General features: G+C 36.6%; 1 protein-coding gene across 1 annotated transcript; it reads left to right on the top strand.

Moving 5' to 3' along the window:
• Positions 1 to 106: 106 nt before the first annotated feature.
• RAB14 (RAB14, member RAS oncogene family) lies at positions 107 to 23316 on the top strand. Its single transcript, XM_070430824.1, has 8 exons — positions 107 to 374; positions 8420 to 8478; positions 10080 to 10133; positions 11466 to 11643; positions 15883 to 15949; positions 18198 to 18285; positions 18610 to 18640; positions 20731 to 23316. The coding sequence occupies exons 2-8, from the start codon at positions 8427 to 8429 to the stop codon at positions 20906 to 20908; spliced, it is 648 nt and encodes a 215-aa protein (XP_070286925.1). The 5' UTR covers positions 107 to 374; positions 8420 to 8426; the 3' UTR covers positions 20909 to 23316.
• Positions 23317 to 23966: the final 650 nt, after the last annotated feature.

The following is a 23966-nucleotide window of genomic DNA, read 5'->3' as shown; positions in this document are numbered from 1 at the left end:
TGGGAGGACTGAGGAAGGGGCGTGGCTTATCCGGCTGGGCCTGGCCACTCTCTTCCGGGCTCCGCCAGCTGCGCGCGCATCCCTCTCCCCCTTCTTTTGTGGTCCGGCCCATTGCGAGGGTGACAGGAAACCCTGTGCAGGGAGCGCCGCCATCTTGGACCTGCCCGAGGAAGATCCTGAGGGATCCCCAGGAGCAGTCGCCGCTGCCACCGCTACTGCCGCTAGCGCGTCTGCACCTCCGCGTCCAACCCGCTACCTGCCGGGGCCTGGGCCGACCGCCCCCGCCCCTTTTCGGCTGCGCCCGCACTCTTCTTCCTCGCCCTGACGCCCCCCGTCCCGCCCGGAAAGCTGCCCAGCCACCAGCAACCCCCCAGGTAACCCAGGCCTTCCGCAGTGTCCGTCCGGCCGAGGCCTCTTCGCCTGCCTCGGCGGAGGCCAAGAGTGGGGACGACGGCGATCCGGGGCCGCGGGCGGGCGGTGCCGCAGGACAGGCCCTGTCAGGCCGCAGCGAACCCGGGGTCGCGGTGGGCGCCGTGGGGCCCTGCCTGCCGGGACTCCCATGCGGGGGCGAATGTGTCCCTGCGGTGCGCCTGCCGAAGCCTCGGGTCCTCCCCGCCCAGTGGAGAGGCATGTGGGGAAGGGTGTGTTTGGCCTCGCCTCCCCCGCCTCCTCGGCCGCACCGGGCAGACTGGCCTCTCCGCAGGCCCTGCTCCCCTTGCTGCCGTTCCCGACGGCTGCGGACCACCCCCGCGGTGTTTATCCGCGCGAGCCGCGCCTTGCAGCCCACGAGCCCCAGACGTGGCAGTCCCCGTCCCATAGGCCGCGTCTCGCCCGGAGTACAAAAGGCAGCACGCCGGCATCTTGGACTGTCGCCGGTGTCCTTGTCGGTGTGGGTGGACTGCCCGGCCTCGGGCTGGAGAAGAGGGTCTGCGGGTCTGTGCTGGGGAGGTTGTGGTTTGGGCGAGTCCCTGGAAGGCCCAGGACATCCTCTCAGGCCCCGAGCCCAGATGGGATCCAGAAATGATGAAGACGACCAAAAGTTTTGGCGTTTCTAGGACTGAAAAGGAGGAACAGGCGTTGTTTGGCTCGTTTGCACTTTCCTGTGTGCCAGGCACAGATTTGGGTGTCTTCGCACTTCACGTAGCTGTTGGTGATAAGTCGCGTTCTCTCCATTTTACAAGCGAGGAAACTGAGGCTTGAAGTTGTGCTGTGGCCGGTTAAGGCCGGTGTGTGCACACTGGCCTCTCCCTCCCCTGGGGCTGGAGCTCACCGCGCTCGAGTTAGGCCAGGGTCGCAGACCTGACCATTGACAGGGTCGCATTGGATGACAGTGGATGCTCCTTTATAACCCAAAGTCTTGTCGTGTCAGCCACTACACTGCCAGTCCTTATTCTCACAATTCCAGGGGCGAGAGGGCTGGATTTCCATTTTACATTTGAAGAAAAAATGGGGTTCTCCAGAGAGCAAGTGCTTTCCTGGTGGCCCCACGGCGGGTGTCAGCCCCGATTCTAACTCTTGCAGGTTATTGCTCATTTCAGTACTATCACAGCTTCCTTTGATTTAGATGTGGTTATTAAGGACACACTTAACCTTGCACTAATTCAGCTCCCACTCCTCCTTTCCCGAAGACTTTCCAAAAAATTTTCCTCAAGGTTTCTGCGTAGGCACTGTGACTGGTCATGCCTTGGCGCATGTCATGTGTAATGTGCTTTGACTTCCTAGTTAGTGACCATAAGCAAGTTACTTAACCTCTCAGACTCAGTGTCCTTATCTATACAGGGGATAATGGTGCCTACTTTTTTGAGTTGTTGTGAGGATTAAATATGATTAAAAACCCTTAGCTCTTTGCTTGGCATACAGTTAGTGTCCCATTGCCAGGCTTGTACTGAATGTTGAATATTTGTTGAATAAAAGAGAGGAGTATGACTTCGGAGAGCTAGCTGTAGATTTTGACCTGGGCCTTAATCTTAGCTTTCTGCTTAGTAGTACTAGCATATGATCATGGATGTATCACTTCTCTGAGCTAGTTTCCTTATCTGTAAAATGAGTTTTTAGGATTAGAGATTACTTTTAAAGTAGCTGGCATGTATTAGGCACTCAGTAAGTGGCAGTTATTTAAAAGATGTAAAGCTTTAGATTCTAAAAATTTCTTGGAATTAAAGCTACATTTTAAAAAGTTTTTGCTCTTTATGTTAAACTTTATGGCTGTGTGCGTCAGCCATTCAACAGAATTTGGGGTGCTTTTACAACTGATTTTTATCAGTATTAAATATCTTTCCATAATCTTAGTAAGATACTGTACTTCAAGTTAAAGCAAAGAGAATATGTTGAAATAAGGGCTATTGAGAGACGCTTCATTTTTTTTTAAAGGCTTGAAACATTTGTATGTGATTAAATGCCTGTTATGGCTGGAGACAGCAATGCACAAATAGAGGTCTCAAAGATGGTCTACTTTTTAAATACTTTTATTCTAGACTACTTTAAACATGTACACTATAGAGTAGTATGTTAAGCCTTAATATACCTATCAGCCAATGTCATCAATAATCAGCAATTTTGTTTCACCTGTTCCCTCACCTGTACCCTCTCCACCAAGTTATTTTGAAGCAAATCTTAGACATCATATTTCACCAGTAAAATTTTCATTATTACTAATCCTCTTAACTGTAGTAGTAAGGGCAGGGTTTTTGTTTTTCTCCTAAGTGCTTCTGTGCAGTGTTGGAGTACTGTTCATAGCATACCCTCAGTTACCTGAAACGGTCTTGCTATGAAGGAAATTCAAGTTTTTCTTATTCACATTATTGATTAGTATAAAAGTGTGTTAGCTTGTCAAAAGTGAGGTGTTGTGGGTTTTTGTTTATTGCTTTTTTAGGTGAATTTCAGAGATTGCTTTATGGTTGAGGAAAGGAAATTGACCAATCATTTTGATTAGATTCGAGTATTAGAGTGACTCCTGAAGTTTTGTGTTCACTTGACTGACAAATCAAGTAGTAATCCACTTTACTGGGCCTATAAGCAAATCAAAATGCTTCTGTTCTTGAGTTTCATGAAGGCAGGGACAATGTTGTTGTTTTTTGTTTTTTAAGCATTACTATATTGTCAGATCTAGCATGATGCTTTGTGCTTAGTAGATGCTCAACAAAGATTTTTATATTGGAATCACAAAAGCAGCCTCTCTGGTGTTTTTAATAAGATACCTTGCACGTTAAAAAAAAAATCTCAACAGTGAGGATTAGAATTTAACCTGAAATGTTTAGTGGGTTGCTTTTCTCCTGTGTTGTCTTGAGTCAGTTATGTAAAAATTACACAAAAACATCATATATTCTAAGGAGTAGAATAAAATAGCTATATAACAGTTGTGAAAGGATTAGTCAAACAGTGCATAAATTAACACAGTAAGAAGCCAGACTATAAAAACAACAACTGGAAATGTCATTGATCGTTGGGGTGTTTTTTGTTTATTTTTTAGACTGATCATATGATTGACTTCCTATGTTCCCCAGGTTATTGGTAAATGTGGAAGTACTATTGGAAATATTATGAAAGGGAGTTCTTTTGTTTTGGCTTATTTTGAACTTGTTTTATATCAGAATTGCATATAAAATACTTGAAAAATAAGTCCTTTATTTTTTTTCTACTTTGAATATTTTAAAATAGTACATGCTCATTATACTGTCAGTGCAGAGATGGATAAAACAAGTTAATAATTTCTTCCCTTTTTCTGTTCTCAGCCTGTGTGTTCAATTTTTACAATTTGGTGTGTATTTTTCCATATTATGTGCATGTAGGATTGAAGGGTGTATGTTTGTTTAAAATGGGTTATGCTATTGCATCAAACTCTGTACCAGGCCTTTTTTTTTTATCCACTTAAAATCATGGCTATTATTTCCAGGTTAATACATATATTTCTAAATGGTTTTTAAACTAGATGTGTATTGTTTCATAGTACAGATGTCCTTTATTTAGTCATTTCCCTGTTGATAGTTTAGATTGTTTCTAGGTGTGTTTTGTTTGTTTGCTGTAAAAATGCTGCATTAAATACATTTGAACCTGTAACCTTATGGACTGAAACTTCTATTTCTGTAGACCAATTTTAAGTGGGTTTCTTGGCCAAAGAATGATTTGGATTTTTTTGAGGGTCTTTTTTTTTTTTAAAGATTTAAAAATATATACCGATTACTTCCCAAAAATGTTGTGGCTGTTCAGACTTCCACAAGCAAAGTGTATGAAAGTGCCTACCTTCATATCTCTATCTGCACATTTCAAAACTGGTCATTTATATGTCTGTATATTTTATTTGAAAAGATGTCTGATTCAGTATATGAAAACCGTGCAATTCTATATCTGTCACAATTATGATTATGTTTAATGTCCATTTAATAACCATTTAGATCTATATGTATTGGCCTGGGAAAACATTCATAATTTCTTTTAAGTGAAAAAAGCATGTTGAAGCATTTTATGCAATAGCAAACTCCATTTAAAAAATATACTTCTCACCTTAACAGTGGTCTGTTTTATGTTAAAGAGATGAGGTTGCAAAATCCTGTTAAAGCAATATGAAGTATAGTTAATATTTAAAACAGGCCACACAACAATTATGTGTTTAATTATGCATTTAGTAAACATTTCTCTTGATAGCCAGGAAGTTTTGAGCTAAATTTTACATGCACAGATAGTAAAACTATTACCTAATTTTTTAGTATAATTATCCTCCATCTTTCTCTAATTTTGAGATTTTGCTTTTCTTTTATCAGTCTACATATTTATGTACCTTTAATAAGCTACCTTAAAGAAAGAAAATCAGGTTCTTTGGAACTAAGTCTGAAATCAAATTCCAGCTCTGTCATTTACTAACTTTGTAACACTGGCCAAATGCGAATTTCTTCAAACTTCTGTTTATTCAGTTTTACATAGACATAATAATGATTTTGTAGAGTTGTGAGAATTAACTAAGAATTACGTAAGATAATATAAGGAAAAATGCAGATCATCATATAGTATACTCTCAAATGTTATTTCCATTCAGAAACTTTTTAAAGTAAATATAATACGAATTATTATTACTAGTATTATCATTTATCCATACCTATAAGTCCTGATTACAGTGCATCCTCTGAATGTAATCATTTAATACTGTTTATTCAGAATATTAAATTAGAACCAAGTGAGTGGACTGAGAAAGATTTGTGTCCCAGTGTACCAATATAGGGTTTCATAGATGTACTCAGCAGGTATATCTCATAACTGTGGAGGAGGGATGATGGTGTGTGGTTAAACACAAAAGTCAAAACAGTCTAAGTTTAATGGAGACTTGACCAATTAGCTGTGTGACCTGGGCATGTTACTTGCCTGTTTGGTCTGTCCTCATCTGCAAAATGAGGGTTATTGTCACTATTTTATAAGGATGATAGTAAGACTTAAATGCGATTGCACATTCCTGGCATATATTAAATGCCCAGTAAGTGATAACTGTAACAGTTGTATTTGTTATTAGTTTACAAGTTGTTCATATATTTAATGATACCTGTCATCTGAATGTAGTGCTCTTTTTTCCCTAAAGAAATCAAAGACATTAAAAATGATCTATATGATTTGAACTTTATTCAAATGTTTTTTGTAAAACCTGAAAGTGCATTTTAATAATACTAGTGGTTGTGCACAAGTTATAGAATATTACCAAGGTTTTTTAATTAGTGGAGATTATAGTATTGAGAAAGTTAGACTCATGTTTTCAGAGCATTTGAACTAGATTAACATTTCTAATGCCTTTTTTTTTTTTTTTTTTTTTTACTTTTGAATAAGTGAAGCAAAGGCACCCCTTAATAGGGAAAAAACTTTTTTCCCCCTTCCAAAGCTGGTTGCTAGTTACAAATATATTTCTCATCACTTTTAAGAGTGGTTTAGTTTCATGTTCAAGAAATGAGGTTGGGAAATCCTTGCTTTAAGCACTGTTAAATATTTAATATGCAACATACAGATCATGTATCATAGAAATGTACACTTGAAACCTATATGATCTTATTAGCCAATGTCACCCAATAAATTTAATAAAAGAAAAATAAAAAAATAAAAGAGGCCACTTGAATATAGTTCTACTGCAAATACATAATTTTGAGTGAATGCTATCAATAAACTATAGGAATATATTTAAACCTAGTTAGTATCTTACCTTAGAGTAAGAAAGGGAGAACCTGTTGTATTAGTAGCTACAGTGCTAGATATTTTCTGCTTTCCTTACCTACTGAAATGAGTAAATTTGAGTCATTTTTCTTTAACTCTGCTTTCAGGGTTTTTATTTTAATTTTTAAGAAACTTGAACCAGAAAATTATGTGGTGAAGTAGAGACAGCAAAGGTATCAGATATGAAATAATCATTCTTTTTTATTTGGAAATAGTTGATAGCAATTAATGCTTGGTAATTTTAAAAAACATTTTCTAAATGAGTCATCTTAGTGGATGTTTGATTAATGAATACTTGTGTGATAATTAGCTAGTATACAAATTAGTATGACTAGAATTGGGTTATAATTTCATTATTAGCTTTTCGAGCATTTCAAGTAGAAATTGATATTGTTAGAGGCCATAGCTTTAACATAAAATGGAAGGAAGCAAAGTATGTACAGCTACAACTTTCAATAAGAACAGGGAGAAAAGAAACAGGAAAATCAGAAGGGGAAGAACATGAGAGAAACAGTAAGCTAAAGGTTACTAAATTATTATTTTCCCCCAAGTTTGAATGGGGGAAAGAAGAGTTAAAAATTACTTAGAAGAAAAGCATCTGGAAGGGGTGCAAGTTGAGACGTTATAATCTTTAAATACCATTTTTATTGAGAGAGGTTATTTTTTTCTCTGTGTTTGTGATCTTGTTCAGAGATCTAGTGAATAATTCAGACCAATTTTTGCCTCAGGACCAAGTTCATTTTTAAAAATTTTGAGTCCCCAGTGTCTGAAAAAAGGGAATTAGTTAGGGTGATGATCAGAATCAGAGTTAATCTAACTAGAAAAACCCCCTTTCCTAAAAGAACTGGTTAAGGGAGTTTTCTGTGATGTCAAAGACTGATTATAAATGTGTTAAAACAAGTCAAGCTGGAATGGGTAGCAGGGCCTCCACTTTCATTGAATGTAATTCCTACAACTAAGAGAGAAGACTATATTGTGTGAAATGATTGTCCAGTAATTTATAACTTTCTCTTCTCTGATAACAATAATTCATTTATTTTACATTTATACTTTTTCTATAGGTTATATAGAAATTTTATTTGAAATACATGTTTCAGTTCTTCAGTCAGACCAAATGTATAGCTTAGGTAATGTGACAGTTGGCCAAAACAGTAAAAACCAGATTAAAAAAATTACTGGAAATTCAAATTTTTTAAAATGAAGGTTAAACCTTCATATATATAAAGAATTTTTATCTTTGCTTAAACTGAAAACTGGTTTGAGAATAATTTATTGGAAGTTATTACCAGTATTAGAATTCATCTCTTCTCTAGCACCTAACAGTATCTGACACATTCAAAGCGTTCATTTGAATAAATTGGAGTTGTTTTTTTAACTTACTAAAAGAAAGAGAGAAACTAGAATTCTTTAGGGTAAGTCTATCTGAAGTTATGGAATGGGCTGTGATCTTTTGAAGTATATTCTGATACATAAACTTGCAAATTTTACAACCACAAGTAATATTTTATGCCATTATTTCTCTCAGCTCCTAAAATAGTACATAGCAGACATTTGATATATTATTGATCTTTAAATCCTACATTAGGTTGAACCGTATGAAATTGCCAATGATTGACTTTTTTAAAAAAATCTACAAGAACAGTTTCATATGGTTCAATATAAATCTGACATTAATTTGGTTTGGAAATAATGATTTGCTCTTTCTTTGGATACTTTGCTAACCATTAATTTATAGTGGAATTAAAAAGTTACATTGTGTTTATAAGTTAGTGGTTACTTAAAAAAAAAAAAGATTCTGTTTTAAAAATCAGCGAGTTCTGAACAAGTAGGCCATCAGTAAGTCACTTGACCAGTAATAGGGATGGGTCTTAAAGAGGAGAAGAGGACTATTTATAATGATAGTTAACTCAAATTTATAAATATTTCCTTGTTTAACATTTTCCAAAATAACATTTGTTATTAAATATTTCCTAATGTGAAATATTAGAATTGTTTTGATATAAAGGTTTCTTATATTTCCATTGATAATACATGAGAATGTTAAAGCAGTGTTCATTCATGAAAATTTGTGCTTTTGGTCAATTTGGGAAATGCAGTTTTATTCCAAATTACTATAACCAACATTGTTTATAATCAGTGTGCTTTATTTTATGTACCTTTAAAGGATAGTAGTTATCAGCTTGAATAACTTATGTATGCTTTTCTACTGAAATAACACAGTTTTCTTTGTTTTTAGTGCCACCATGGCAACTGCACCATACAACTACTCTTACATCTTTAAATATATTATTATTGGTAAGTTTATTTAACTTACACTCTTGTTCTCCAAAGAAGGTTAATATACAAAATATTTATATACTAGTACTTAACATACCACTCCAGAAGAAGTGGATGACTTTCTCAGTGCAAAATTCAAACTCCTTTGAGATTTATAGTTGCATTAACAATGGACTCTTTGCTTTGTGGCTCTGGATACTTTTGTAGAACAGTGTATCTTGGTTGAAGTGATCTTGATTGTTCTTGGGGGAAACCTGAAAGCTTGTTAATACTGGAAAAGAAATTAATTTCCTAGGAGTGCTGATACATTCCAAAAATACCATAAAATCACTCAGAGCCCAATTTTTGGATTCCAAACATTGGTTCAGAACAATTGTGTAATACACATAAAATATAATATTGATGGTTTTTCCCTTAAGTTTCAAGACGATTTTACTTAAATTGAAAGACCATGCTGTTTATCCAAATATAGTTGTAAGAGCACAGTTGAAAGTACATATACTTTTCAGTTAATTGTTCACATGAGAGCAGTTTGGTTTAATATTGATCTTAAGTGACTATAGTGGAATGCTTCCTTCACCAAAGGTTAAATTGCTGTAGTACAGAGGTGACACTTGTTCTATTATGGTTTTCATATAGTGTATATTCTTTTGTGGAATTTTGCAAAAAAACAAAATTTGAGATAAGATAGGATCTAGTGAATCAGGCTTCGAAAACTCATTTCTGCTTGTTATATGCTGCTGCCCTATTTGTCACTCCTAGGAGTCTGTTGCTTTTATGCATGGTTCAGAGAAAGAACAATATAAAACTTTGAATCAGCTCAAAGTAAAAAATACGATTAGAACAATTTCTCTGTTAAAAAAGCACTTTCTGCCCTAACTGGTTTGGCTCAGTGGATAGAGCATGGGCCTGCAGACTGAAGGATCCTAGGTTCAATTCCGGTCAAGGGCATGCACCTTGGTTGCAGGCACATCCCCAGTAGGGGGTGTGCAGGAGGCAGCTGATCGATGTTTCTCTCTCATCGATGTTTCTAACTCTCTATCCCTCTCCCTTCCTCTCTGTAAAAAAATCAATAATATATATATATATATATATATATATATATATTTTAAAAAGCACTTTATGCCCTGACCCGTATTTTTCAGTGGTTAGAGTATTGGCCTGCTGACCCAAGGATCTTGGGTTCGATTCCTGGTCAAGGGCATGTACCTGGGTTGCAGGTTGGATCCCAGGCCCCAGGAGGCACTCAATTCATGTGTCTCTCTCACATTGTTGTCCCTCCCACCTTACCTCCCTCTCTCAAAATCAGTGGAAAAAATATTATCTGGTGAGGATTAACAACAACAAAAAATTTAAAAAACCCATACTTTCCAGCTGGTGGCTAGTAACATAATTTATAACCAGACTCTATTACTGCCAAAAGTTGGGAATAGTGAATTTGTACATCTCAGTGAAAACTGACCTGTAGGATTTTTAAAGTCATTATAAATTAGGGAAATGCAACTTTTCTAAGTGTCTAAGAAATTTGTGATATTTTAAGGGGTATAGCAGTTATTGTATATAATTATGAGTGTAAAATTGAGAAATGTAATTGCCACTTGAAACTTTTTTTTAAACAGGGGACATGGGAGTAGGAAAATCTTGCTTGCTTCATCAATTTACAGAAAAAAAATGTAAGTTTAAAATGTAAGGTGAAATATTAGTTATTTATTTATTGTCACTTTTCTACCTTTTAAAGTGTCATTTTCAGTGTACTCTATGCATTTGAACATGCACTTTTGTCTTTAGGGAATGATTCTATTTTTAAATAGGTACAGATAAAATGAAATATGCTGACATATACAATGTTAATTTTTATATATCATATATAATTTGATTCACTTGAGACATTTTTATGGTAAAACTTAATTTTTAAAAATGTATACTGTAATGTCAAATTTAAATCTTTTTATTCTCAGACTTTCATTATAGAAATTATCTTATTACGGGAATTTTGCTGCATGTATCATTTGTTAACTATATAATAATAGATTGGAAATACTTAAAATGGAATCTTACCTGCATTGGTGACTTGATTAAGATTCAAAGTACAACTCTCACTTGGGTGGTATGGGAGGGGCCATTTTATGTAATTAATAGGCTAATATAGTTGAAATTGTTTCCATATAGTTGAAATAATTTCTGTGGCCTTTTTTTTTCATAATACAATATTTTATGAAGTATCCATTGGTCTGTGTATTCTTGTACCAGAGAATAGTAGGTTTAGATTTCCAGTGGACTCATTATAAGGACTAATAGCTTTGTTCTATTGGATTAGACATATATAACTTGCCAATATAGAACTATTACCATATGTTAAATGTGGTGATTATCTTTGAGATATTGGTATATTTTCTAGGATAAAAATTTGGTTGACTAATCTTAATTAGAGTTCTAAGACCATTGATTGATTTGTTATATGTAAGAATTGTCAGAGGGATAAATAATATAACATTGGTATTTTAAAAAGCTTATTATAATCTTTATTTTTAAATTTAAAATATTTATGATCTAGTCCTTTACAGAAGTTTTCTGACCCCTGTTCTAGTCCATGTCAATGACTTCTTCTGGGTTTTTGCTTGTTTATTATTTACTAGAGGCCGGGTGCATGAATTCATGCACAGGTGGGGGCCCTCAACCTGGCCAGTATTCGGAGCTGATTGGGGCCGGCCAGGGTGAGGGACCGCAGGAGATTGGCTGTGGGAGTGCACTGACCACCAGGGGGAAGCTCCTGCGTTGAGCATTTGCCCCCTGGTAGTCAGTGTGCGTCATAGTTACTGGCCGTCCAGTCATAAAGTTCGCATAGGCTTTTATATATAGAGATATGCAAGCTTTAGTCTGTTTATAGCCTATAAGCAGTGCTAAGTCATTTGATTATTCAGTGGATTTTTTCCTCCCCACTGGTATTAATTTGAAACTTTCTTGAAGTTGGGATGTTATATTATATTTCTTTTCCTCCCTAACAGTTATGGCCGATTGTCCTCACACAATTGGTGTTGAATTTGGTACAAGAATAATTGAAGTTAGTGGCCAAAAAATCAAACTGCAGATATGGGATACAGCAGGACAGGAGAGGTTTAGGGCTGTTACACGAAGCTACTACAGAGGAGCTGCAGGAGCGCTTATGGTGTATGATATCACTAGGTAAGAAATTAACTTTTCCACCTTTATACTAGGAAAAAAATCTACTTTAGGCAGTATGGTTTCTTTTTTATTGATTTAAATATTTCTTAGTTTATAATTGTGTGACTATAAATGTGCTTACTTGGGTTTTATGGTTTCTTCTCTAAATTGCTGTTTAAGACTTGACATAATGTGTTGATTTCCTTTGCTGAAAGTGGGTATGACTGAAGAAAAACTTTAGGAGATGCTGGTGGAGCTGACAGAAGAATACTATTCTGAAAAGCAGCATCAGTTGAATTATTTGAGGTGAAATAATGTTTTATACCAAACTTTGTTCTTTTCACTTCAGTAGAAAGTAATCAAGTCTTGAGGAGTTAGTCTCTAGTGTTAAAGTTTACACTTCTTCAAAATAAGGCCAAGCAAGAAATTAAGTAGTTTTGCTAATCCAACATGGTAGATTATAAAAAGTTCTTACACTTGCATATGAAGGTGTTTGAGCATTTAATTAAATTATTTTTTGTCCTAAAATGGACTAAAGTGGCTTATAGTACTTTAGGCAGTGAGAATAAATTTATTTCAAATTAACTATTTCTGGAAAGTCAAAGCACTTTATACAAAATAACAAAATTGGACCGTGGATGTTTGACTTTGGAAAACATGGAAAATTATGCCACTTCATTAAACTGTTTGTCTACTATAAGTTAGAAAATGAACTGAATCACCTTTCACATTAATGCAAAGTGTCAGTCTAAAGCATTGTGACTCTGACTTTGGGTGGTGGGGTAGGAACCAGTGAATGGGACCAAGTGATAATTAGATTTTCAAGCATATTTTCCTTTGGGAAATGCTTTTTGCTCTTTCCTAGGCTTGGATGATTTCAGGCTTAAAACAGTGAACAACCTTAATGGCTCTATATAGCCAGGCAGAGATCAGTAAATAGTTTTGTGGAAAGACTATTTAAAAACTTGGCCATCTGTACAGGACATCTTTTTATGAGAGATGCATTCCCAAAGACTTCACATAATTAAAAACTCCATGAATTAATATAAAATTTAAATATTGTTATATGTGCTTACAGTATATCAATGTATAGAGTGGTAGTTTGTCTTTTTGGTGTATGTGTCTTTTTCCCCCAGCTTTATAGAGACATAATTGACATATAACATTGTATAAGGCATATAGTGTGATGATTTGATGCATATATGCTTTGCTTTTAAACTTACCTTTTAAGCATAGTAAATGCTTTTGGTATGTGTGTCTGTTTAAGTTATCAAAAGTACTTCTGCTAGAAACAACCCACATGTCCATCTCTAATGAATGTATGGATGAATAGATATAGTATATGCATACAATGGAATAAAATTCAATCATTAGAAGGAAAGAAATACTGATACATGTTATTCAGTGTCTGAACCTAGAAAACATTTTGCTAAGTGAAAGAAGCCAGAAAAAAAGGCCACATATATGATTCCATTTATATGAAATACCCGTACGAGGCCAATGTGTAGAGACAAAGGAGATTGCTAGAGGATGGGGAGTGAGTGCTAATGGGTATGGGGTTTCTTTTTTTCATGATGAAAATGTTCTGGAATTAGAAAGTAGTGATCATTGCACAGCTTTGTGAATATTTTTGAGACCACTATATTGTATACCTTAAAAGGTTGAGCTTGATAGTATGTTCATTATATCCCAATAAAACTGTTTACTGGTAAAAGTACTTTAGGCTTTAGATAGGTATTTTCTTAACTCAGTGATACTTAACAGTGACATTGATGTTGCAACCATGACAGTATTTCCTCCCCTTCCCCCATCCCGATTTTTTTCTATAAATCCTTGACATTTTGCAAACTTAGAAGTTCCTGCTTTAATAATACTTTTATTCTTGACATTAACTCTAATCGTTACAGGGTACATTCCTAAATTGATAGCATAGCTTATCATGGTAGTTTGTATGGCTCTATCAGTTGTTTGATATATCTAACATCCATGACAAAGTTAGGGATATTTTAGCACTTTTTTTTTTTTTAGCTCTAATACCATCACGTAATGAATATTTGGACGATACTGTATTTATAGATTTGAAATTATGATTGTGAATTTTAAATTAATGAAACAATTACCAGATCAATGAGCAGAAGTTATATGGTACATGTAAATAATATGGTTTTCATAATCTTGATACCACTTACAAAGGATGTGTAGATTTTTCTTTTCTTTTTTTTTAATATATTTTATTGATTTTCTACAGAGAGGAAGGGAGAGAGATAGAGAGCCAGAAACATCGATCAGTTGCCTCCTGCACACCTCCCACTGGGGATGTGCCTGCAACCCAGGTACATGCCCTTGACCAGAATCGAACCTGGGACCTTTCAGTGGATAGGCCGACGCTCTATCCACTGAGCCAAACCAGTTTCGGCATAGATTTTTCTTTTTACTAAAGTGGTGCCAGTTTGTAATTCACTGTTTCTGCCAGCGTTGACAATTTAATATTCATCAAAATCAATATAAATGTTTTGGAGTTGTGTTATTTAAGGTCTTATGCACGAAGATACATTTTTTTGTGTAAAAGCAAGGTATGCTGGTACTACAAATATTGAGCAGTGATAAAGCTTGTGCTTTTAAAAAATATTTGACTATTAAAATTTTTAAAACACTGGCAAAAGTTACTTTTATTTATGTGGCTTTTTTGTACATTTAAGTGGTAATTTGTGTATATGATATAGCACAGTAAAAATAGAGTCTGAGCAAGGAGTTCCTTTCAGTTCCACTAGGAAAGAATTAAATGTTTTGAATATTGAATTTCAAATGAGCGCTGGCAACTGGATATTATGGAATATACTATTCACAGGGCTAAACTTGAAACACTTTGAGGACTCAGTGTGTATAAAGGTCCTAGGCCTGGCTCTGAAATCATTTAAATCATTGTGGGCTTCTGTTTCCTCACCTGTTAAATGAGTAAGATGGGTTAATGTTCTGTGAATCTGTATAAATCAAAAACATTTTTAACCTTTAAAATTTTTATTATTCTGACCCCTTTGGTAATGTCTGATTAATATTATACTCCATAATATTGTAAGTTATTTGGGTTTGCTTGCTCTTTCAGGGCTTTCTTGGCTAGTGCAAATGAGCCTATGAATTTTTAAACTCTTGCTTGTAGAAAGTGGACAAATAGGGCAGTTTGAATCCCAAAATGATTTAGCTGCTGATGAATAAGAGTACAGAGTTAGGATAAACTCACATTCTGATATCTGGGGACTTGAATTTCTAGTGACATGTATTCAGTGCCTATTTTTTAAAACCAGTTTTTATTTTTCGTTAATCCTCTCCCAAGGATATATTTTCCAATTGATTTTTAGAGAGAGTGAAAGGGAGGGACAGAGAAAGGAAGGGAGGAAGAGAGAGAGAGAAACAAACATCGATGTGAGAGAGACATCGATTGGTTGCCTCCTGGGGCCTGAGATCCAACCTGCATCCCAGGCATGTGCCCTTGACCAGGAATTGACCCCAAGACCGTTTGGTCAGCAGGCCAATGCTCTAACCACTGAACTACCAGCCAGGGCTTTAAAGCCAGTTTTTATGCTGCTATAATTAGCTTATTCTTTAAGAGAAGGTGGATTTTAATTTTTAAATTTTCAAATAATTTGACATAACAATATTAGTTTCAGGTGTGCAACATAGTGATTAGACCAGTGGTTCTCAACCTTCTGACCCTTTAAATACAGTTCCTCATGTTGTGACCCAACCATAAAATTATTTTCGTTGCTACTTCATAACTGTAATGTTGCTACTGTTATGAATCGTATGTAAATATCTGATATGCAGGATGGTCTTAGGCGACCCCTGTGAAAGGGTCATTTGACCGCCAAAGGGGTCATGACCCACAGGTTGAGAACCGCTGCATTAGACCTTTCTATAATTTAAAAGGTGATCACTTATTTGTCTAGTACCCATCTGACACCATACAGTTATTAGAATATATATTCCCCATTCTGTACTTTATATCCTCATGACTGTTTTTATAGCTGGCAATTTGTACATCTAGTCCCTTCCCTAGAAAGGTGAATTTTATACCAGTGTATTGTATGTGTTTGAATTCTATAACTGTTGTTCTTTAGGGTTACAATCTAGTCAAAGCAAAAACACTTTTTTAGGATCTGTTGATTAAAGTCTATATTTTAAATACTTATTGAAGTTTCTTTTTTTTCTGCTGAAATGGCAATTATATGTGGCAGTCATAAATGTAAACTTTAAATTTTGCAGAAGAAGTACGTATAACCACTTAAGCAGCTGGTTGACAGATGCAAGGAATCTCACCAATCCAAATACTGTAAGTTAAACGATATCTAAGATCTAAGCTAACCCCAAAAGGAAAGCCATTTGCTAGCGGGATTTTTGTATTTGAGTACTAAGAATGAGAATCTTTATTTTATTCTTAAATTAATTGAAGAAAACTTAACATTTTTTTCCAGTACTAATTACCCCTGGTCTCACATTTTATATTTGGTGTTTATTCATGTTTGTGGTTGAAAAAAAAAGTTATGAATGGATGGTGATCTCATGTCAAGTGGAGACTATGAAATCTGAAACTACCACTTTAAAAGGGATCTGCATTAGTTTCATAAAATGTTACCATTGGAGGAACCTGGGCAAAGTGTAGATCTCTCTGCATTATTTCTTACAACTACATGTGAATCTACAATTATCTCAATAAATTTCAATTAAAAGTAAAGAGTTCTTCATGCTTTAAAAAATTAGCTTCTTAGACTGAGAAGATACTGAGATTTTTTTAGAAGCCAAGTCACCATACTAGACTCTGTAGTATAAACTAAAGATAAATTTGGATCCTTGGCCCACAAAATATTATAGTCTAGCAGGGAGATTACCTATGGGAATACAAATAACTGTGCTGAAAAGCAGAATGAAATATGAGTTAGAATAGAGTGACTGGTGTGCTGATGGGAGCCCAGGATGAGCAGTGGCATCTGGAGAAATCAGCTTTAGAGAGGCAGTAGGGGGTTTGAGCTGGGATTTCAGGGATTTTAGTAGATGCTGTTGAGGGTATTTCAGGGCCAAGTAAGGGAAGGCACAGAGGTGTGACTAACTCTAAACTTCTCCAGAACAAGGCCTGTGTCTCACTTAGCTTTGTACTCAGCACCTAGCAGAGGCCCAGTTCAATAAATATGTAATCAGTGGTAACATTGGCTTTTATCAGGGAACGACAATTTAATTATATTGAGAGTCAGTTAACATGGTTTGCCTATTACGACGGGGACTGTGCCTAGAACTTTCATATCCATCATTACATTATACTCACTGCAAGTGTATAAACAAACCTATAGGTTGACTGAAGTAGGTTATTACACTGCTTAACTATCCTCAATTACATTCAGATTAAAAGTTTATTAGACACCAGTTTTTGGAAGTGGGAGGGTTGTATTTTCACATGAAAAGAAGTTAATGGTTGTGGAAATCCCTTTCAGTTGAAACCATCCATTTCTAAAGTATCCATATCTGGATTAGCACATCTGTTTGGAAGGGGGAGAGTGGGTTTGTTAGTTGGTGTCAAATTATAGGCAGAAACAGTCCACTCATAAATCTGTTTCTCCCCCACCCCCCAAAAAACAATAACAACAACAACAACAACAAAATCCCACCTATTTCCCAAGGCTGCACACTTATTCTTAGAACTTTTCAGAGCTGCCTTTAACTTTGGCCTAACTTCCACTTGTATAAAATGATTCCAAAGTGGATATAGTTGTATGATAGTTTGCCTTGGATTTGAATTCATTGCATATGTGTTTCTACTGACTCGATGAATAGACATTCGTTATCAGTTGCTACAAACTTAGTCCTGCCAAGGATAATGTGGGGTAGTAGGACGCATTTGTCTGAAGTTCATAGTGTGAGTGTTAGACCTGGGTTCTAATGTCCCTTACCGCTAACTCATTAACTGACCTTTGACAAGTCCCTGCCTTATTTGAGCCTTACTTTCTTTACCAGTAGCCTGAAGGAGTTGAATTAGTAGTTTGTAAACTTTTTGAGGGTCCCAAAAACTTGAAAATCTGATGAAAGCCACAAACTTCCTCTTCAGGAACTGCCCTTGTTTACATTTTGTTTCATTCTGTGCTTTCACAGATCCCCTGGAGCTTGTCCATGGACACTTAGTAATCTTAAGTAGATAAATCATAATCTTTGGCCTAGCCCAGGTGTGCCTCATGGGCTATTTTGTGTTTGAATGGCTTGTAAGCTAAGAGTGTTTTTCACATTTTTAAACAATTGTCAAAAACAAAACAAAGAAGCATATATAAAGAAATCATAACATGGGACTCAAAAACCTGGAATATATCCTCTCTACCTATTACAGAAAGTTTACGAACCCCTGGCCTAGAAGATTGCTGAGAATCCATCTTAATACTAATGGCTTCATGATTCTATAGTCCTGTCTGGTGGATAATTGTTTTTCTTATTAGGCCCACATGTTTTTTTCTATCAAGATTTTTTTATTTCAAAATTTTTATGGTTGATTTAAGTTGGTTGCTTTGTTTTAAGATGTCTTTCTTTTGGTCACACATTAGGTAATAATTCTCATAGGAAATAAAGCAGATTTGGAGGCACAGAGAGATGTTACTTATGAAGAAGCCAAACAGTTCGCTGAAGAAAATGGTGGGTTTCTTTTAAGACATTTAATGGCTTTTTGGGAGGGTCACTCTTGGGAGAATTCCTAAGGATTTTGATCCTGCAAATTATTTAACAATTATTTTTTGATGCAAACTATTCAAATTTCAAGGATGAGGAAATTGCAAAATGTGTTTGAGAATTCATGTGTTGGGGGAAGGAGTACTATTATTCCCTCCATTTCACATTCATACTCTTTCATAAAATATTGAAAGCTGATGGGAAGCTTTAACTTTTATTCAGATGTTGCTAAAGAGAATGTCCTTGTGAGGTAATTTGAAATGTCCTAATCAGTCTGAAATTTACTTTTAGGCTTATTGTTCCTTGAAGCAAGTGCAAAAACGTAAGTATGGCTAAAATTAGATAATTTTCAAATACATTTAAATTTCTCAAATAGAACATAGATATGAAAAAATGTATAATGTATATATACAGTTGACCCATAAACAACATGGATGTGAACTGCATGATTCCAATCATGAGGATTTAAAAAAAAAATGTACGTTTTTATTGATTTTTAGAGAGAGGGGGAAGGGAGAGGGATAGAGAGATAGAAACATGGATGAGAGAAACATCATGGATTGGCAGCCTCCTGTATGCCTCCTACTGGGGATCAAACCTGCAACCTGGGCATATGCCCTGACCAGAACTGGTGACCTCTTGGTTCATGGGTCACCACTCAACCACTGAGCCACATCTGCTGGGCCATATGAGGATTTTTTTTAAAATATATTTTTATTTCCGAGAGGAAGGGAGAGGGAGGGATAGATAGAAACATCAATGATGAGAATCATTGATTGGCTGCTCCCTGCACTCCCCCTACCGGGGATCAAGCCCACAACCCGGGCATGTGCCCTTGACCGGAATGGAACCCAGGACCCTTCAGACCACAGACTGATGCTCTATCCACTGAGCCAAACCAGCTAGGGCCATATGAGGATTTTTTAAATTGACCTGTGCAGTTCAATTGGCTGGCACAGTTGAAAACCACCTAATGCAAGGGACAACTCCATCATTGGGAATTTGCATGTTCAGAGCAGATTTTTGATTGCGAGGAAGTCGGTGCCCCAACCCCCCTCACGTTGTTCCAGGGTCACCTGTACATAAAATGTATGATACATAAATACCTAATGCTTATGGCTAGAGGAACAGTAAGCAATCCTTTGCTTCCTATTTGACATTTCAAAATAATATTTTTTTGTTACTTTACCTAAAAGATTCTACCTTGATTGCCCACTGGTAAGCCATGTTAATAAATGAAATTGTGTAAACATTTCAAGTGTTTGACTTTCACAACTGAGGTTGAGTTTGGCATCTTGGACTCAAGCTTGGTCAACCTACTTAATACTTCTGATCATGGTAAAAAGCATGAGTTAAGGAAATACTCAATGTCTAAGGGTAATTAGCATAATTAACATTTTCTAATTATTATCCCACTAGAGGCCCGGTGCACAAAAATTTGTGCACTCGGGGGTCCCTCAGCCTGGCCTGTGCCCTCTCGCAGTCTGGGACCCCTCGGGGAATGTCCACCTGCTGGCTTAGGCCCACTCCCTCGGGGATCAGGCCTAAGCTGGCAGTCAGACATCCCTCTGGCAGTCCAGGAGCCGTTGAGGGATGTCCACTTGCCAGCGGTGAGCAGGCCTAAGCTGCAGTCGGACATCCTTAGTGCCGCTAAGGAGGCAGGAGAGGCTCCCGCCACCACCGCTGTGCTGGCAGCCATTGCCTGGCTTGTGGCTGAGCAGAGCTCCCCCTGTGGGAGCGCACTGACCACCTGCCCCCTGGTGGTCAGTGTGTGTTATAGTGACCAGTCATTCCCAGTTGTTTTTCTGTTAGGGTCAATTTGCATATTACCCTTTTATTATATAGGATGTCCATTATTGAACCCTGGGACTCTCGTTATAATTATTTATTTAAGCCCAAAATTGCTTGCATTGGTAAGAAGCTAGCTCCTTTTTTATTCATCTGTACTGTTAGTCCTAAGAGAATTGAACTGAAGTGTGAATATGGCTAAGCATGAATATGCCACCATCACATGATAAAAACAGTACAGTTCATGCTTGGCTAATCAAACTCTTCAGATCCAGGAATCATGTGAGCATGTTTGGAGATTTCATTTCTGGTAGAATATCATTACAGAAATGACCTATTTTAACTTATATATTAATATGTTAGCATTTTAATGACTAGAACACATACAGTTATCAAATAGGGTTTGTAGAAAAAGCTCAGTACTGTGTTTATATGCTTTCCACAGAAAATATTTCCCCATGTTGTTCTCTTAGCTCAGTCTTCTGGTAATCTCTTATTAGATAACAGTGGCTAAGTTGAAGACATCATGGCAGTTGACTAAAGTTTAGCAAAAGGTCAGTGTATAATGTCTTATCTTTTGTAGAAAACTGTGGTTCTCGAATAAAATTGTCAATTGCCTCTTAGGGGAGAGAACGTAGAAGATGCTTTCCTTGAGGCTGCCAAGAAAATCTATCAGAACATTCAGGATGGAAGCCTGGATCTGAATGCTGCCGAGTCTGGTGTACAGCACAAACCCTCAGCTCCGCAGGGAGGCCGGCTAACCAGTGAACCCCAACCCCAGAGAGAAGGCTGTGGCTGCTAGTGACCTCTTTGCTGTGGCTCTCATTTGACCTTTCACCTCTGTCTGTTGGAAGCAGTACTTTTTACTGCCTCGTTGTCTTCTGTACATCTTACTGGGTTTAATTAAAAAAAAACAAAAGAAAAAACAACAACTCTGTTTAAAAACAGTTTAACACAATACTAAACTGCTAAACAACTAGGTGTAATCAGGTTATCAAAAGCAAGTAATCTCTCCTGCATGGTAAATCTAGACTTTTTTTCCCCTTGATTGTCCTCATGTTAGGTATATCACCAATACATGATTTAAACTGAGCACTGATGCTGGACTTCATGATTTTTACCCCTCCCTCTTTTTGGCAGGGCTTTGTCTCACTGTACGGTTTAATTTGATATCTTAAACCTTTCTCCCCATCTTTAACTGTTCAAGTATGTCTGTTGTAACCAAGAAGTTTATTGCTGTGAAATGGCTTCTGGTGATAGAGAAGGGGTTCTATAACTGCTTTTGTTTTGTTTTTGTCAGATAAATTCCCTGTTGTGTGGGTGGCATTTTTCTTGAGGAGGTTTGCTTCTGTCTTAGCCTTGTACAGGGAAAATATCCACTTATCAGCTTCTCTCTTGTGCTTAATTAATAGCTTTATTTTTTTTTACATCATTTTATCCTTTTCTCTTTAGCAGAAAGTAAATATGTATAAATTTTGAAGGAACTGAACTAACAATACATTCTGTGTATATTATTTTAATGAAGAAAATAAATTGATTACTGGCATTGGAACAGTATAAAAATACCAGTTTGTACAGTAAGACCTATATGTGACCATGTTACTCCCTTCCATTTCACACAAGGAAATAGACACAACTGCAGTTCACAAGTAATACTGGCTCCACCCATTGGTGCTGGCAATTTGGGGACATTATGCTGTAAAGAGCTCCTAGCGTGAGAGGATTAACACTAGCTCATCTTTGTTCATCTTTGCACTGTGGCTTACCTGCAGATTTTCTTAACTGTTCTTGTGCAATCAACAATGTGCAAACCTGCTTTTCTCTTTTTTGTAAACATTTTGCATTACAGGCTGCATTTCTTGCCTTACTGTATAGAAAAAGAAAAAAGGCTGGGTTTATTATTGCACATTTTAAGCTTTTATACCTTTATCTTCTTGGAATGGTTGAGATTCTGAACCATAGGTCTGCTGTTAAGGGATTTTAAATTGTGCATTTTTAACACTACAGTGAAATAATTTAAGATATCCCTTGTGTTCTTAAGTATGAAGTGCTATTTTTGGTCATGTTGGCATAAATTGTTTTATAAAAGGCAAAGTGTTTCTAACAGTGTTTCAATGTTTGTGCTGATACAAAGTAAGTTATTACTTGAGATGGTTTGGCCACTGAAGAATACAGTATTGCAAGGGAAACAATCTTATTTCTTTAGATAAGAAACTTAGGTTTTACCAAGTTCTTTACTTCTGTTGACTGATTTCTGAGGTTAAAGATCAGGCTGGGAATTCAGAAGTTATTGAAGTACAGGATAGGTAAACCTCAGTAGATTATATAAAATACACTCAGCTCAACTGCTGTGTTTAAAATACACATTTTAAATCCCTCTTTACAGACACTAAAGTAAAAAAAATACAACTTTCTGGGTTGTAAACATGGTAGTACCAGAGTATTGTATAGTCAACGTTAAATAAAAGCCAAAACTGGAATGTGCAGATAATAGGAATTGGTTAATTTGGGGACTCATTTTTATTTGTCTTAAACTTTTTTAAAAAGAAGATTCCTGGAGTAGATTGGTATATTCTGTTAAAGGCTTACAGTGATCCATTTTGCTCACACTGTTGCATCACAAGGGACTCACCCAGGGACCATGACCTGCCGGTGTGTGTATATATTTACAAAGACAAAACAAACCACCCATTGGGATATAAGGTAGCAATCACAAACTAAAGACCGTGGCTTGTTTAGGTGCAATACCCTGATTTCCAAAGTTAGTTACAGTGGGTCTTATTGTTTTGTGACAGGATTTATTCAGACTGCTGTACTCCTCATTTGATGTAACAAAATGCTCTTAATCTGAATATTTGTAAATAAAGTACCTGTATCTAGATTAAATTAAAATTGTTTGTATTATTTTCTGAACTATGATAGGATTTCATATTTTCTTCAGGTAAACAATTATTTAGCGTAAGTTGTCAGTTTTTGCAGAATTATCCTTATTTGTTGATAGAGGAATCTAGTACATAGCATATAAATCCACATCACTGAGTTTTTATCTTTGTGTTTAGATCACACTTGCAGTGTTTTTAGTCAACCTTTTTCAGTGTGAGATCAGCACATTTGGTGCCTGATGGTGTTCTCCCTTCACTGTACTTGGGGCCAAATTCTGTAATTTTCATGTCTAATTCCCTACAATAAACTTGGGTGCTCAAAAATAAAGGAGCAAATTGTCATATTGTAACATTCATGTGCCAGACACTGGCAAGTGCACTTTGGAGAGAATGTGAAATTCTTTTAATTTTTAATCCATGAGCGTTTACTGCTTATGTGGTCACCTGCTTCTCTGGGTTACTCATTGCCCTTGCACCTATGAGGGAGGAGGCCCTCCTGCTTAGTAATTGGTGCTTAGTACCTGACATTCCACAATGTTCAAGTATTTTCCATGGATAAGTATTTGATGCAATAACCTTGATTTATTTTGGGGGGGGGGGGGGGGGCTTGATGATACATAATACTAGTCAGAGGTAATAAACTTTCTTTGGAAAAAAGCTTTGGAACCAGGTGTTTGGCTTCATACACTAATTACCTCACTTCTTTTATTCCAGAAGACTCTTAAAGTTTTGAGAACTTGGTTGCCCACACAACTGTTGTTTTAGGTATGATCTTTATTTATGGTTGTGTGGTTCAGTTCACTACCCTTAAAGAGAAGACCTAATGATTACCTTCCATTCCTGTATATTTGGGAATATAGAGAGGGTTCATGTGGTAGTTTAGAAAGAAGTTATTTTACCCTCACATACAGTACATGGATAGAACAAGAAAATGTGTCCCTGAAAGATTTCGACAACTGAATAGGCCAGGATTTTAAG

Source organism: Myotis yumanensis, unplaced genomic scaffold (assembly GCF_028538775.1).
Source record: "Myotis yumanensis isolate MYYU_CA2020_CCGP unplaced genomic scaffold, mMyoYum1.0.hap1 SCAF_12, whole genome shotgun sequence".
NCBI classification, from domain to species: domain Eukaryota; kingdom Metazoa; phylum Chordata; class Mammalia; order Chiroptera; family Vespertilionidae; genus Myotis; species Myotis yumanensis.
This window is presented reverse-complemented; position numbering and strand designations above follow the sequence as displayed.

Bases quoted from the DNA above. Each gene is read 5' to 3' on its own strand.
- RAB14 (XM_070430824.1), top strand. From the start codon at position 8,427: ATGGCAACTGCACCATACAACTACTCTTACATCTTTAAATATATTATT. The intron at 8,479-10,079 runs GTAAGTTTATTT...TTTTTTAAACAG, and splicing joins CTTTAAATATATTATTATTG to GGGACATGGGAGTAGGAAAA. The intron at 11,644-15,882 runs GTAAGAAATTAA...TAAATTTTGCAG, and splicing joins ATGGTGTATGATATCACTAG to AAGAAGTACGTATAACCACT.